Source organism: Lytechinus variegatus, chromosome 2 (genome assembly GCF_018143015.1).
Source record: "Lytechinus variegatus isolate NC3 chromosome 2, Lvar_3.0, whole genome shotgun sequence".
Taxonomy (NCBI): domain Eukaryota; kingdom Metazoa; phylum Echinodermata; class Echinoidea; order Temnopleuroida; family Toxopneustidae; genus Lytechinus; species Lytechinus variegatus.
In genome coordinates, this window is record NC_054741.1 from 77,219,705 (window position 1) to 77,233,796 (window position 14,092).

A 14,092-nucleotide genomic window follows, 5' to 3' on the forward strand; every position below is an offset into this window, starting at 1 on the left:
GACAAGCTTGGCCCCGTAGTTTCTTCAATTTCGAGTTGATCTTTGACAGTTTGAGTTGCCCTCAAAGATTCAACATTACTCATTTACTAATTCTAAGTCGGTTTTCACTGGTCCATTATAAATACAGGTGCGCCATACTTCCATTTTGATAGACTATATGCCTGTACATAACAAGTTCCTTAATTTACATGGCATAATTATTTGATCTCAACCTCGATTGCATTTAATATCAATAAAAAAACCCCAGAATTTCCATTTGTGCTTGCTTCATTATGTGTATTACAAAATCCATTCTTACTCACGAGACAAGTTTCTCCATTGGTCAAAACTAGTTTTCGGCTAAATATACATTTGTTTATATACAGGGCCAAAATTATGGAACCCCGGCTTCCTACTTCATTAAAGCAATCAGTGTTTTTAGAAACTATTAATTGGAAGACAAATTTACTGAAGAAATACTTAGACAATTAAACGAATGCCTGCTATTTATATAACTTTATAAATTGTATTTTACCATGATTATCTGCAAACATATAGCTCAAGTTCTTCTTTTCATATATTTCTCTCCCCCCCCCCCATTTCTTTCTTCTGTTTGAATTCAGATTCTAAGTTGAGGTCTAATAAAATATATTGTTTGCATTCTGCATTTTTTACATTTTTTTTACTTTTTGTGTACCTTTTTGTGAATATGTTACCATGTTATTTTCCATATCTTGTCTCCAGTCATGGATGTTTGCTATAGGCCCCATTATAATTATGTTCCTACCGTTCAGAATAGTTTCACGGTCTTCTTTTCCCACTTTATCTGATATAGACCTAAGACAGATTGGATCATATTAATATTAACGATGAAAGCTTGGGATCTCAAATTGATATAGCAATAATCAATAGGGCGTTAAAAAATCCTAATGATTGTACGTCAACGAACAGATTCAGATACAGATAATCAACCCATAATAGGGTCTGTTTTTTAGACTAAACGATACGCAATTTCTCGTTGATTGCATCATGTGACATGTCAACCTATGGTGCAAGAATTGTCGGCTGCTGCAGCCTGAAGGGCTGTGCAGGCAATATAAAAGAGCCAATTCTCCCTTTTAGTAAACACATTACTTGGATCTGATGGGAATCTAACGGTGAGAAAGCTTCTACATTAAGTCAAGGTAAGTTTCTTAATCTAACTTCCCACCAGAATGGAAATAACATAGTAGATCTAAATAAATTGGATTTTTGCTGCTAACCGGCGGGGAAAGATGCGGAAGTTAGACTAGTTCGCTCGCCGCCGCTGTCCGACCAGCGTCCCGGCGGCGAGCCACCGCCCTTCCGTCGGGGCGCGGCGTAGTGCCCTCCAGGATCCTATTCGTGCCGATGATTGATTTGTGGCCATATCTTTTTCTAAATTATTCAATCAACAATGGTATTCACTGATGATCAAATATGTTTCTTACACTGTCGCTCATGGAAATTGGTCGTATAAATAGCTAGAATTAACCTAGACCAATAGCTTCAGTCTCTGTATTTTGGTTGTTCCGCGCTGAATGGGGATTACAGTAAAATGTCAGAAATTGTTGAATAAATCCCCAGAAACGACGGTTATTCCTGTCTAGCTGGAACCAAGTTATACAAACATGTGTACAATTAAGACTTTAGTAGTTAGGCCTAACGGTAGGTGCGATAAAATTGCACATATTCTAGCCTACTTGGAGGAGAGTAAGAGGAGACTTGCACTTTGCTTTGTGTATACTATAAATTTTGATGATGAATTGATGAAAAAAGTGACAGCTGAAGGGGGGGGGGGGGTAGACAGCTACAGATGCATGGGTCACTTACTTAAACAGTGAAGCTGAAATCTGTCTGCATGTTTGAAGGATATCTTGCTCATAGTCCTAATTAATGGGACTTCACCATCATGGTTCATATAGAGTGTAAAGTTTTTATTAAATTGAAGTTGACATGTTTATTTCCTATTACAGGTAGAGTTGACACTCGGGAATTTCCTGAGCCACAAGGAATATTAAACATCAGATGAGAGGAAATTAACTTTCCAAATAGACACTCCAACTCACGTATTGAACTAAAAATGCCTGGACGAGGACGTTTTCGGGGTCGGGGGCGTGGTCGTAGGAGCGGTCATGGGGGACGTAGCTATCAAGGGGCTCAACAGACTGCTCAGGATGATGAATGGAATATCACAGAAACAGCTTCTACAGATGAGGAATTTGTAAGTAATCAATTCTTTTCCATGGGGGTTGGGTATGAAGGTTGAGTGGGTTTAAAGAATCTTACATGAAAATGTTTTATATAGCTGCACATGTTGCGTTTATACCTAGCTCACTTGCCAATGTTCCACTTATACAATTTATGACAAGCTCAAATAAATGAGTAAGCTGACTTTATGGTACATGATTTGAGAAAGTGGCATTATCCACCTCTTTATACCGACATTACATTATCCATTTGAATGCTGATTCAGAACAAAACGTTGCAACAACAAAGAAATTTAATTTACCATAAATCAACAATTTGTGTAAATGGGAAACTATGGCAAGCGAGGGTAGGCCTATATTTTCTTCACTTTATTGGTCAATGAAACCTATGGTAAAATTAATGAGTTTTTTTTATCTTATGTAGTATACTTAATTGTAGAATGATATTGTAGATGCTCTCATCATACAGTTTGAAATAGATCACCATGGAGATCAGATGTTTGTATAACTGATGGAGTATACCATTCCCAGTTTCAAGATTATATTAAGACTTAAATTATTATATTCAGTTGGCACCAAACATGCTACTACAAATGTTTCAAAGACAGAAAAATTTAAATGTAGTCTGATTTATAAACTATAGCATGAAAGAATGTTTTTAAGTGAAGTGATTTTTTTTAAAGAAATATTTATCACATTTCACTTTGTAACAGGAGAAACGCCCTGAACTGCTCTTCACATCCTCCAAAGTGACCTATGAACAGCACTTAACTGCTCAGGAAAACTACAGGAATGTTTATCTTGCAGCCATGAAGGTTCTTCTTGCTAATGGTGTCAACATCTCGCAAGGTAAATGATTCTCATCAAAACCTATTATCATTTCTATCTTTTTATTACTAGGCCTCCTGATAATGATTTTTTCCCCATTATTTTAATATAATGAAAACTTTGTTGACAATTATTCTCATCATCATCATAATTATAATCATCAGCATCAACATCTCCAGCACTGATAACTATTACAAAAAATAATTATATTTGTTAATGGGTATATTTTACGATGGATGAATAACCCAAGTTCAACAAATCACCAATGTAGGAACATAACAGAGACAAGGAAGAGTATCTGAACAGTTTCTCTATCTGTGTGTTTGTTTATTGAAACACTTTGCCAGCCTTTCCTACAACATAACAGTGTCCATGGAAACAAAACATTCTGAAATTTATCCTAAAATTCACCATTTAACTTTAACAAAAATATAACAACGCAATTTATGAAAAATAACCAATGAGAAAGAGCTAGGATGAGAATGGGTAAATTACCTTGGTGATTATGGAATGAATAATGTTCAATAGAAGAACCAGATTTGAGGATGGAATGAATGAGCACATTTGAAAAAACGGATGGAGATGATAAGAGAAGTAGGACAGTAACTGATGAGATAAATAGGAACACAACTGTCATGCCAACTTGAACAACATACCAAATTTACCAAATTGATCAGAAATTAACAGAAGAAACCTAAATATAGGTTAACAATCAACCTTCCCACATTTCCAAAAATATGACAAGAATTGAAAAGTGTGAAAGGGTCTAGTCTACAAAGAATGAAAGAGGGGCAAACAAGCTACTTTATATTAAGAGTAGACATTTGCACAAGCACTGTATTGATCTAGAATCTGCCATACTCATTAAGTCATCGGTTCAAGGAAATACAAATTTTTGAGGTACAGATCTATTTTTTTTTGCAGCTCTGAATTACTATTGTGATCAAGTTCTACCTTCTTTGTTTTTCTTTTATAAAAGTTCATGTTTATGATATGTGGTATTGTTTCATTTATAAAGGCATCAAAGTTCGTGCATTGGCTGTAGCATGGGCCAGGAAGGACCATACCTTAGCGGAAACCTTTCTGAAGGACTCTGAAACCTTCACAATGGCAGAGATTCTAAAGGCTCTTACTCTCCTGGATTCAGGGCGTCGAATCCGAGAGAAAGAACGTCGCCTAAGGCAGCTTCAGGTCCACATACAGGAGAGGGTCAAGGTCAACCCAAAGAAAATGTCAAAGGTCAAATCAGATATTGACAACCTGAATGCCAACAAGCCAAAGGTAAATTTGAAATATGTGCGTATTTACCATGTCTTTTCATTTAAGATCGTCTTTTCATTGGTCTCTGGGCTACACAAGTTTACATATTATATATTAACATACAGTTGTGCTAAAAAGTTAGTGAACCTTGCATCAAAATACACTCCTTCATTTTAAGGGTTGAATGTTTACAACTACACGGCAATGTTTTGCGAGTCCAAAGAAACAAAGTTTATTGACTGCAATATTTATCACCTGACTTCACAATTAAAAGCATGGGAGAATTTGAACACTTCAAATATGTTCATTTTCCGGTGAGATTCTTTTGAGCACCACTGTATGTATGCTTTCATAAACAAATTGTGGGGGGGGGTTTGAAGAAAAAAAAACACTGCTAAAATCTAGGAACATGTATTTCTTTGCTCTTTTAAGAACATTTTTTTGGTACAGTTTTGCAATAATTATGCCATGGAAGAGATGTTCCACTTTATTTATATATTGCTTTAGCAGCTAGAACAATAGCTGGGGTAATGTACAGTGTGCCACTGAAGGCAAACCGCCAATTCGTCTACTGCCATCCCGTCCACTCACCACATGGTCTACATTCATTACGTCTAATGCCATTTCGTCCATCAACATTTCGTCTACCACCCATTTCGTCCAATCACCATTTCGTCTAATAGCCATTTAGTCTAATAGCCAGTTAGTCTATAGCCAATTCGTCTACAACCATTTCGTCTACCAACCATTTCGTCTAAATCCATTTGGTCTAATGCCAAATCGTCCATTAACCAGTTCGTCCACCGTTCATTTGGTCCAATAGCCATGTCGGCTAATTTCAGTTGGTCCAATATCCACATCGTCTACTTATCAACTCGTCCAATTGCCATTTCGTCTAATAGTCATTTCGTCCATCAACCATTAGGTCCAATAATCAGTTCGTCTACCAACCAAATCGTCTACTAACCATTTCGTCCAATTCCAAATCGTCCAATAGCCATTTAGTCTAATAGCCATTCGGTCCAATAACCATTTCGTCTAATACAAATAATTTGCGTTATCCGAGGAGGGGAGCGAAATGACTTCAATACCTTGAAATTATTGATGATATTAGTTTAAAAAAAAACCTAAAAACTATGATGATCGCAAGGGTCGATTCAGTGGTACAGCAATTCAGGCACCCCCACCCCCCCCTAAAACGCACACACACACATATAAAAGGGGGAACTAAGATGGGGAAAATGGAAAAGGGTCCTTTTATTTTTATTTGTCGCTCAATTTTTATTTAAAAAAAAGAAAGGAGAATATTGTATTCCGATATCAAAATATGATAAACAGATGAAAGACAATATAGCCTTTTAAAGAAATATTATTGATCAATATACCCCCACCCCCCAAAAAAAGAGCTCTTCCCGATCAGTCCTATCTTCTTTCCCTGTACTATCCTCTCCCTTTTTGTTCGTTTCCCGTCGCTAGAAGCCCGCCTGCGCCTAAAATAAATGTAGGCCTAGTAGTATTGACAATAACGATGAGTATAATGTGTGTGATATACTCTTGCTGTAGCAATTAATGGATATAATAATAAGAATGATAATCATCATAATGATATATAAATAATAATAATAATAATAATAAAATTCACAATAATACTACTAATAATAATCATGATGATCATATTACTAATATTAACAAAAATGATAATAATAAGGATAATCATAATAGAAATAATATACATAATTAAAATAATTACTACTACGTAGGCGCGGATCCAGGAGTTTACAGGAAGGGGGGGTATTGAAATCACTAGAGTAGATTCGGTCGCGAGTATATAGGCCTGCCGGGTATAATTATAACACATCCCTTTTGCGGATCTAGCTTTTGCTAATGGGGGCAGGGGGGGGCTGTTGCTCGAAAAATGTTCATTCATTTATATATTCCCCTGTCTGCGGATCGAAGAGGGTTTTTTCCGTGTTTTTTTTTTTTTTTTTTTTTTGCTTGCGCGAGCTGATCTTTTTTTTATTTATAAACATTTTATTTCATGTAGGCCCACTATTATTTTACACATAAAATCGTCAGCATAGTAGACCAGTATGCATATTAGACGAAATGAATATTAGACGAAATGGTGATTAGCCAAAATGGCAATTGGACATATTGGTTATTAGACCAAATGGCAATTAGACCAAATGATTGTTAGCCGAAATGAGTTTAGACCAAGTGATAGTAGACCAAATGCAGTTAGACCAAATGGAACATGGACGAAATGAAAGTAGACCAAGTGGTTATTAGACCATTTGCCTTTAGACCATTTGGCTATTAGACCAAATGGGAATAGACGTAATGATAGTGGACAAAGTGGCTATTGGACCAATTGGCAAAAAAATACCATTAGACCAAATGGCTATTAGACCAAATGATAATAGACGAAATGGCTATTAGACGAAATGGCTATTAGACGAAATGGCTATTAGACGAAATGGTGATTGGACGAAATGGTAATTGGACCATGTGGATAGTGGACCAACTGATGGTAGACGAAATGATATTAGACCATGTGGGTAGTGGACAAAATGGCAGTGGACGAAATGGCAATAAACCCCACTGAATAGGCAACTAGATAATTGGCAACTCATAAATGCTGTATATTATTATTTTTGTGTGCGTTTGTTTTACAGGTTGGTTCTGTGAGTGGAGCTCTGAGTCGTCATATCCGGCGTTGGGTACGAAGCCTTTCTGGTGCTCAACTGGAATTCTATGCCCTTCACTATCCTAAAGAACCATGGAAAACTCTGGCTGATATATGCCATCTTCATCCCCAAAAGGTAACATCAATTTTCCTTATTTTTCTTATTGTTACAAGCTTTGACTAAACACCAAAATACAAGATTAAACTGGACTAAAAATAACTCGTACTTTCCCTATTGCATGTGGTATATAACTGCATTAGTCAGATTATACACAGGGGATGTAATCACAATTATACCACTTGTAAATTACTAGTCGTTCGTAAATATTGTGAAACATTGCCCAAGAATACTAGTTACTATTGCAATATCTATTCATATTCAGATATTGGGCAATACATTATTTTCTTGTGTGATTTCTTGAGCAGTATTTGGAAAATAGAGTGATAAAATGGTTAATTTCATGAATAATGCAACTTGGAGAAACATTAATCAATCGACACACTCTTGAATAATTACTGTTCCTTACATATGTTTGTATGGTAGGACTTTCCTGAGAAGCCATGGTTCCTGTCATATTGTTTTGGTGAGCCAGCACCAAGTGAAAGCTTGGTTGCTAAGTGTGTTGGTATGAATGCTGAAAATATCAATGAACTTGTAAAGGTCACTGATGTTCCATACAGTCACATCAAGCAATTCACCAGCAATCTTACAGAGGAGAGCAAGGGACGTATTGCATCCTATGAGGAGAAAGTTGACACCCTGCTATGGTAAGTGCTGTCATTCAGCTATTTTCTTTTTTATTTTTAATCTATATTTATTAAGTTTTATGACACAATAAAAAAAACATGACCTAATGTATCCCACCGCTGCCACTATAAAATCTTCATCAGACAGTGCTTTACAAAGCAAGGCAACTAAACTCAACAATATTTTTGTAAATTAGCACTTTGCATTTGTTTTAAAACACCAGTTATCAATGGCATTGAGCTAAAGAAAGCTAGTGCTAGTTAACTATTTTCTCATCACAAAACACCTCAGTTGATTCGTCTGTAGCATTGGGAACTAGCATAGGCGGCGGAAGCGGGGGGGGGGGACGGGGGGGACGTGTCCCCCCCCCTAAAATTTTGATTTTTTTTTTTTTTTTTTTTTTTTTTTTTTTTTTTTTTTTGCTTGTGAAAAAAATTTTGTGTTAACAACTCATAAAATTTAGGTTCAAAACCTTTTTGGGGGCACTTGTCAAATTTTTTACCTGTGTCCATCCCAAAATTTCAGGTGGACACCCCCTAAATTTTCTGGCTTCCGCCGCCAATGGGAACTAGTGATTCTAACTCTGAACTCTGGTCAGCTCTGTTTAGTGTGTCTTACCTGTCATAACTGGACAAGAATTTCATGAGATGACTACATGAAAATATGAAACTCTACACTTTGAATTGACATTTTGTCAAACCAAAAGAAAAACAGTCAACTGAACACTACATTAGAACTTTTACCTGCACTTCTCTTAAAAAAAGTCATACTTAGAAGGAGAAATCTGTAGCAATATGATTGTGGTGAAGGGTTTGGATCTAAATCTAATGACCTCAATTTAATTTCTCTGTCCAGGTTCTATGAGGATCTGCATTGCCCTAAGGTGGATGAGGTGATTTGCCGTCGTATCTGTGATGGTGAGGTGGTGAGTCTTCCTACAGGGAAGTTGATGGAGAGGTTACTCTTAATGAAGACCAGAAATATTGGCGCCAGTGTTCTTGAGTCTCTCATCCCAGAGGCTGCAAAGAGGCTCAAAGCTATGAAGTGAGTTTACTTCTTAATTTTTTTAATTACTTTTAGATTATGATATGTCTCAAGTAGCCTGAATATGACACTAGCTCTACATTACAATTCAAGTTTCACTGAAAAAAAAACATTTCTGGACTTTGATTGAATTACTATAAAACTAGGGTTATTTGTTATGATAACATTTCTATTATCGCTTAAATCAAACCATGGAGGTAGTTTCTACCTCTATGATCAAACTAGTCTCCAGGCCCATTGATGTGCTGAATCGATTAAAAATCTACTCAGATGCTAACATCTTAGAAATTGTTTATCACTATGTCAAACAGATGCTGCATAGGGATTTTGTAGCTGTATTTCAGTGGTTAAACTACATTTTTTTATATATACATATTTTCTTTTTTTTTTTTGGGGGGGGGGCTGAGTCACAGTTAACAATCGATTTACTAATGTATCCATTAGATCAGTAAGATTTGGAGTTTCTTTTTACATTGCATTTTATATTGCATGCATTGTTTTACTGGAATTTTTAAATTGATTTTAATATGTATGAATTGTATATGTTTGTTTGAAATGAGAACAATCAAAACTGAAAACTGAAACTGAAATATTGGCTCATAAGTAAGGATTGTAGATAAATAATATGAATTCACCTGAAAATTGCCTCTTTTGTTTTTGTCTCAGGCTTTCTCTGGAGGCACCTGTTGCTATACTTGGTGATCGCTCACCTTCCATGGAGGTTGCCATCAAGACCAGTACTATTGTAGCAGGTCTGCTAACTGCCATCACAGATGCTAAACTCTCATTCTTCTCAAATAAAGACTATGTACCTGAAAAGATCCCAAAGACTATTACTGAGGTAGGTGAAACCTCCAAGTTCTTATCAAATTAAAATCTTTCATTTTTGTCTGACAGTACAAAGTCAATATTGATGCTGGACCAGGACTTGTAATGGTACTTTAAGTTGAATTTTGTAATGCTTCCTGCTGCTGATGTGTCATGCATGTTTTATTGAGAAAGATTCAGTACTTAGCATCATTCTTTGGTCCATATCTTCCTATGTCTTATTCATTGTATATCAGATCTAATCTTGAAGGCCAGGAATTTTGAAAAATAAAAGCAATTGTCATTATTATTCTTTTATAGGTGTTGGAGATGGCATCTACTCTGAAGACTGATGGTATGACAGCCCCTGCAGCCAGTCTTTGGCCTTACTATAAACGCAAGGAAGTAATCAAGACATTTGTAGTTGTGACAGATGAGGAGGAAAATGGGGAGAACAATGGTTATCGGTAAATACCAGAATTATGATTTTCTTAATTAGTTTTTGTCATTCATAGATTAATAAAGAAAGATAGCAAAGACTTTATTAGACATTAGAAATCACAACCCTATTTCTATTTCTCAGATCAACATGAAATGCATCTGTAGGACTGTAGGTTGATTTTGTGGAATTTAAATATATGCTAATTTTGTATGAGTTTTACTGAGGCAAGGAAGCCCAGCAAATATAGCAGTGTACAACCAGACTCCTTTGGTTTAAGTTATCTTTTTTTGCATCTCAGTTTCACTTATTCCCCTTCAGTTTGATGATTTAGAACTTCATTAATTTTCAACTCCAACTTATAATTTTCTTCAACCCTACACATCTATATATTGAGATGAACATTAAGGCATCTCTTAAAAAGTATATTTTGTTTAATGCATACGTCTATACAAATGAAGTTAGTGTCAAGTTCTTAATATAATTCCTGGCATCCAATTAGAATTTTTTTTTTTTACTTTTGTCATCATCTTTGTCGTCATCTCCAACATCATCATCAGTTGCTTCTTCACTTTGTTTAATGTCTCCATTTCTGTTTACTTTCAGCTTCCTTCCTCTGTTCAAGAAATACCGGGAGGAGGTTTACGCTGATGCCAAACTAGTCTTCATCTCCTTCCTGTACAGCCAGCATGCTGTTGGTCAGATGGTCAGTGCTCTGATTGCTGATGGTATCCAACCCATGCAGTTCAAGTTCAGCAGAAGCCGACCTGATCTGACCAAGCTTGATAGTATTCTGGGTCTACTGTCCACCTCAACAGGTGATTTCAAGATGGAGGTGGATCGCATTGCTAAAGAGCTCACTGACACCCAGGCCAATGCCCAGAATCAGGTTGAACCATAAATACTAAGAATGCCCATGTAGCCTTAGGTAAAGCAAGAAATGTAATTGATGGCAAACTTTGTGAACGATTGGAAAGTTTGTCATCAATTTTAATCTTTGCCATTGCTAGATCAATTTTAACTAAAATTCACAGATTTAATGTTTGCTTGCCTCTAAAAGTAGGCAAGCATTGATTGTAAATTTTGTAAGTGATCGCAAGACTTATTATTTATTATTGGACTTAGAATTAACTTGAAATTGAATGCAATTTTTCTATCAGTGCTTCCCTTAGTTCCGCTTCACTGATATTAAACTACAATAGACAATGCTTTAAACAGAGGATATTTTGCTGCTTGTTTTCTTAATTTGAAATCACATTTTGTTTTAATCTCAGCAGCCCGTAATCTGAAGTCTGGTTTAACTTAGGCCATGGTCTTACTCTAACTCGTGCTAAACTTAAAATTTCAAAATTGCCTTTATGTATTATATTTCTTTTCTTTATACTGTATACTCATGTGTTAATAATTAAGAGAACTGTTTCAGTAATTATTCCTGTCAGTTAATTAAGAATGATTTGAGTTTTAAATGAGCTGATAAAATGAACTTGTGATGTTAGAGATACTTGTCACAATTGGCTATCAGTAGTTAAACCATGACATTAGACCAGAGTTTAACTTAAACTTCAGTTCAGAATACAGGCCAGTATCAGTATTCCAGAGCTCCGCCTTTGTACCTACCAAAAGCCCTAGTAATGATTTTGAAACAGTTCAAAACATGTTTGGTTATGTATTTTTATGTCTATTATATATTCAGGGGCCCCACAGAATGGATTTAAAAGGGGGGGTAGCCAAATGTTGGGTCTGACCATATAGAAAATCACAATCAGATGGTAATTTGAACGTTTTTGTTTATGTTTATTTTTTTTTAATTTGGGGTGAGGGGCTGGACCCCATTGCCTATGCACGCTGGCCCCTGATATATACTTCCAAATTCAAAACAAGAGCCAAGTTAGATTGTAATATCATACTGAGTTTTGAAATATATAGGCAAACCTCTGAAATTCAAATTATGTAGAGGTGTTGTGGCTCAGTGGATAAGTCTTTGGACTTTGAACCACAAGGTCCGGGGTTCAAATCCCATTGCAGCACTAGTGCCCTTTGGCAGGGCGTTTATCTACATTTGCCACTCTCGACCCAGGTGTAGTAAATGGGTACCCGGTAGAAAGGAATTCCTTGAATGCTCGATGCGCCCGATCAGGGTAGCCGTGCTAAAGCCGGGGTAATAGTATGCAGTGCTTAGAAACATTTGTATTAAGCGGTATATAAATGTTGCATATTATTATTATTTTACTTTCCCTCCATGTGTAGCGATACATGTTGAATTAGGTTTGGTGCAATTGCTCCTTCATGTCATGAAATGTTACAACTTTTCTACTTTTATTATTATTTATTTTGCATTTCAAAAAGCAAGCAGCAGAGAACCATAGAATATTGTTATTACAAAGTGTGACAAAATTAATCCCCAAGAAATGCTTTCCCTTCTACAGTTCCAAAGTTGCATGGGAAAAAAAAGAAAATTCTGATAACCCACAAGTCTTTCATTTCGACTCGACTTATTGACTCTTGAATATTTCATGATTGAACTGTAGTCAATAAATGTAATATGATAAAAAAATTCTCTGTATTTTGTGTATGAAGAAGTTATATTAAAAAATATATAGATCTATATATAGATATATGTACATATATATTCATTTACGTCACTACCATTTTAGGAAGTATCCCATTCAGTGTGCAAGAATTACCCATTGTCAATATGTGTGAATATTCGTGAATGATTTCGTATTCATGAATATTCTTCTTTTTTATTATCCTTTTTCAATGAAACTTCAGAATGAAATCATTCTCAGCTTGTATCTGTACATGTTAATCTGTTAATATATTTAGTTTATTTTTAAGTGACATGTTTTTCAGCATATTATACATGTATATATTACATGAATTTTTTCAAAACGTGTATGATATCTAAAAAAAAAATATATCCCATTGGCTATCTGATGCGCAATAAAAATGGCTGGTTCATTAGAATAGATGATTTTTTTATTGTTGAGTTATAGAATTTGTATTGTCAATATTGGTATGTTTTTACTAGAGCAATGTACTGAATATAGGAATGAATTGTTATTGAAACTTGCAATCAAGTCGAATTGAAAATGACTCATTTTTATAAAATTTTAAAGTGATCAACCAGGCTCAAATGGGCAATTTTTATATTTTGCTCTGTCTAAACTTACATTAATTCTTGATTTATTGATGGCATGAATGGTTTATTATTATAAATGATGATACATAAGAGTATAATAGTCTTATGATTATGTGTAGGCTGAATATATCAATGCAAATATTAATTGTTGACTACAGTCAAAGGAGGGTATGAACTTTCACAGTCATAAATATTTTACTAACTGCAGCTTTTAAACTCATTATCTTGTTTTTAATTTGTTTTCTCTCTGACTTATTTTATGTTTAATGATATCCAATCATGTATCATTTAAAACAACCCAGTTACAAATCTAGGATACTATTTCGCATTATTTTTTTTACTGTACTTTGTTAGTAATGATGTCTCTTACTATTACGTTGTAAATCATTGCTTATTTCTATAAATGTCTTTTATACTTAATTTTAATGCATTACCATTGGAAAGACTTGTATAATAGTATGTGTCTTGCCAAGTTAATGGATTCACATAACCATATAATAAAATTTTGATAATAGTATTTAATGATTTGTATGCATTTTGCTTATTATCACAGTCGTAAAGACACAAAAATATGAATAATGCAACTTATTTTTCGTATCTTATATGCCTTATTTCAATTTTTTCTAATTGGTTTTTAATTACACTTTGGAATGTCTGTACTTTGAAATACTTGTGTATTGATGTATTCTTAATGGGAAGGAGAGAGGACGAGAGAGGAAGGGGAGAGTGTCAAATTAAGAGAGGGTGAAAAAGGGGAAGAAATAGAGGGGGAGAGACAGAGAGAGAGATAAACGAGAATGAATATATAAAAAGAGAGAAAAAAAGAGGGGGATCAAGGGGGCCCTGCGCCATATGCAAAATTAAAGATACCTGATTACTTTTCACGTCTCTGGGCTATTTTCATTTGCTGAATAAAGCGACCACATATTCA

The 14,092-nt window shown here is 35.2% G+C and overlaps 1 protein-coding gene across 1 annotated transcript; it reads left to right on the forward strand.

Moving 5' to 3' along the window:
* Nucleotides 1-1,049: 1,049 nt before the first annotated feature.
* LOC121409116 lies at nucleotides 1,050-11,822 on the forward strand. Its single transcript, XM_041600941.1, has 10 exons — nucleotides 1,050-1,163; nucleotides 1,974-2,221; nucleotides 2,921-3,056; nucleotides 4,054-4,316; nucleotides 6,971-7,117; nucleotides 7,526-7,749; nucleotides 8,585-8,773; nucleotides 9,440-9,614; nucleotides 9,902-10,047; nucleotides 10,626-11,822. The coding sequence occupies exons 2-10, from the start codon at nucleotides 2,081-2,083 to the stop codon at nucleotides 10,918-10,920; spliced, it is 1,716 nt and encodes a 571-aa protein (XP_041456875.1). The 5' UTR covers nucleotides 1,050-1,163; nucleotides 1,974-2,080; the 3' UTR covers nucleotides 10,921-11,822.
* Nucleotides 11,823-14,092: the final 2,270 nt, after the last annotated feature.

What these genes read in the sequence shown, in the direction of transcription:
- LOC121409116 (XM_041600941.1), top strand. Translation starts at nt 2,081, where the DNA reads ATGCCTGGACGAGGACGTTTTCGGGGTCGGGGGCGTGGTCGTAGGAGC. An exon ending in CTTCTACAGATGAGGAATTT is followed by an intron (nt 2,222 to 2,920) that starts GTAAGTAATCAA and finishes ACTTTGTAACAG; the next exon opens with GAGAAACGCCCTGAACTGCT. An exon ending in TCCCAAAGACTATTACTGAG is followed by an intron (nt 9,615 to 9,901) that starts GTAGGTGAAACC and finishes ATTCTTTTATAG; the next exon opens with GTGTTGGAGATGGCATCTAC.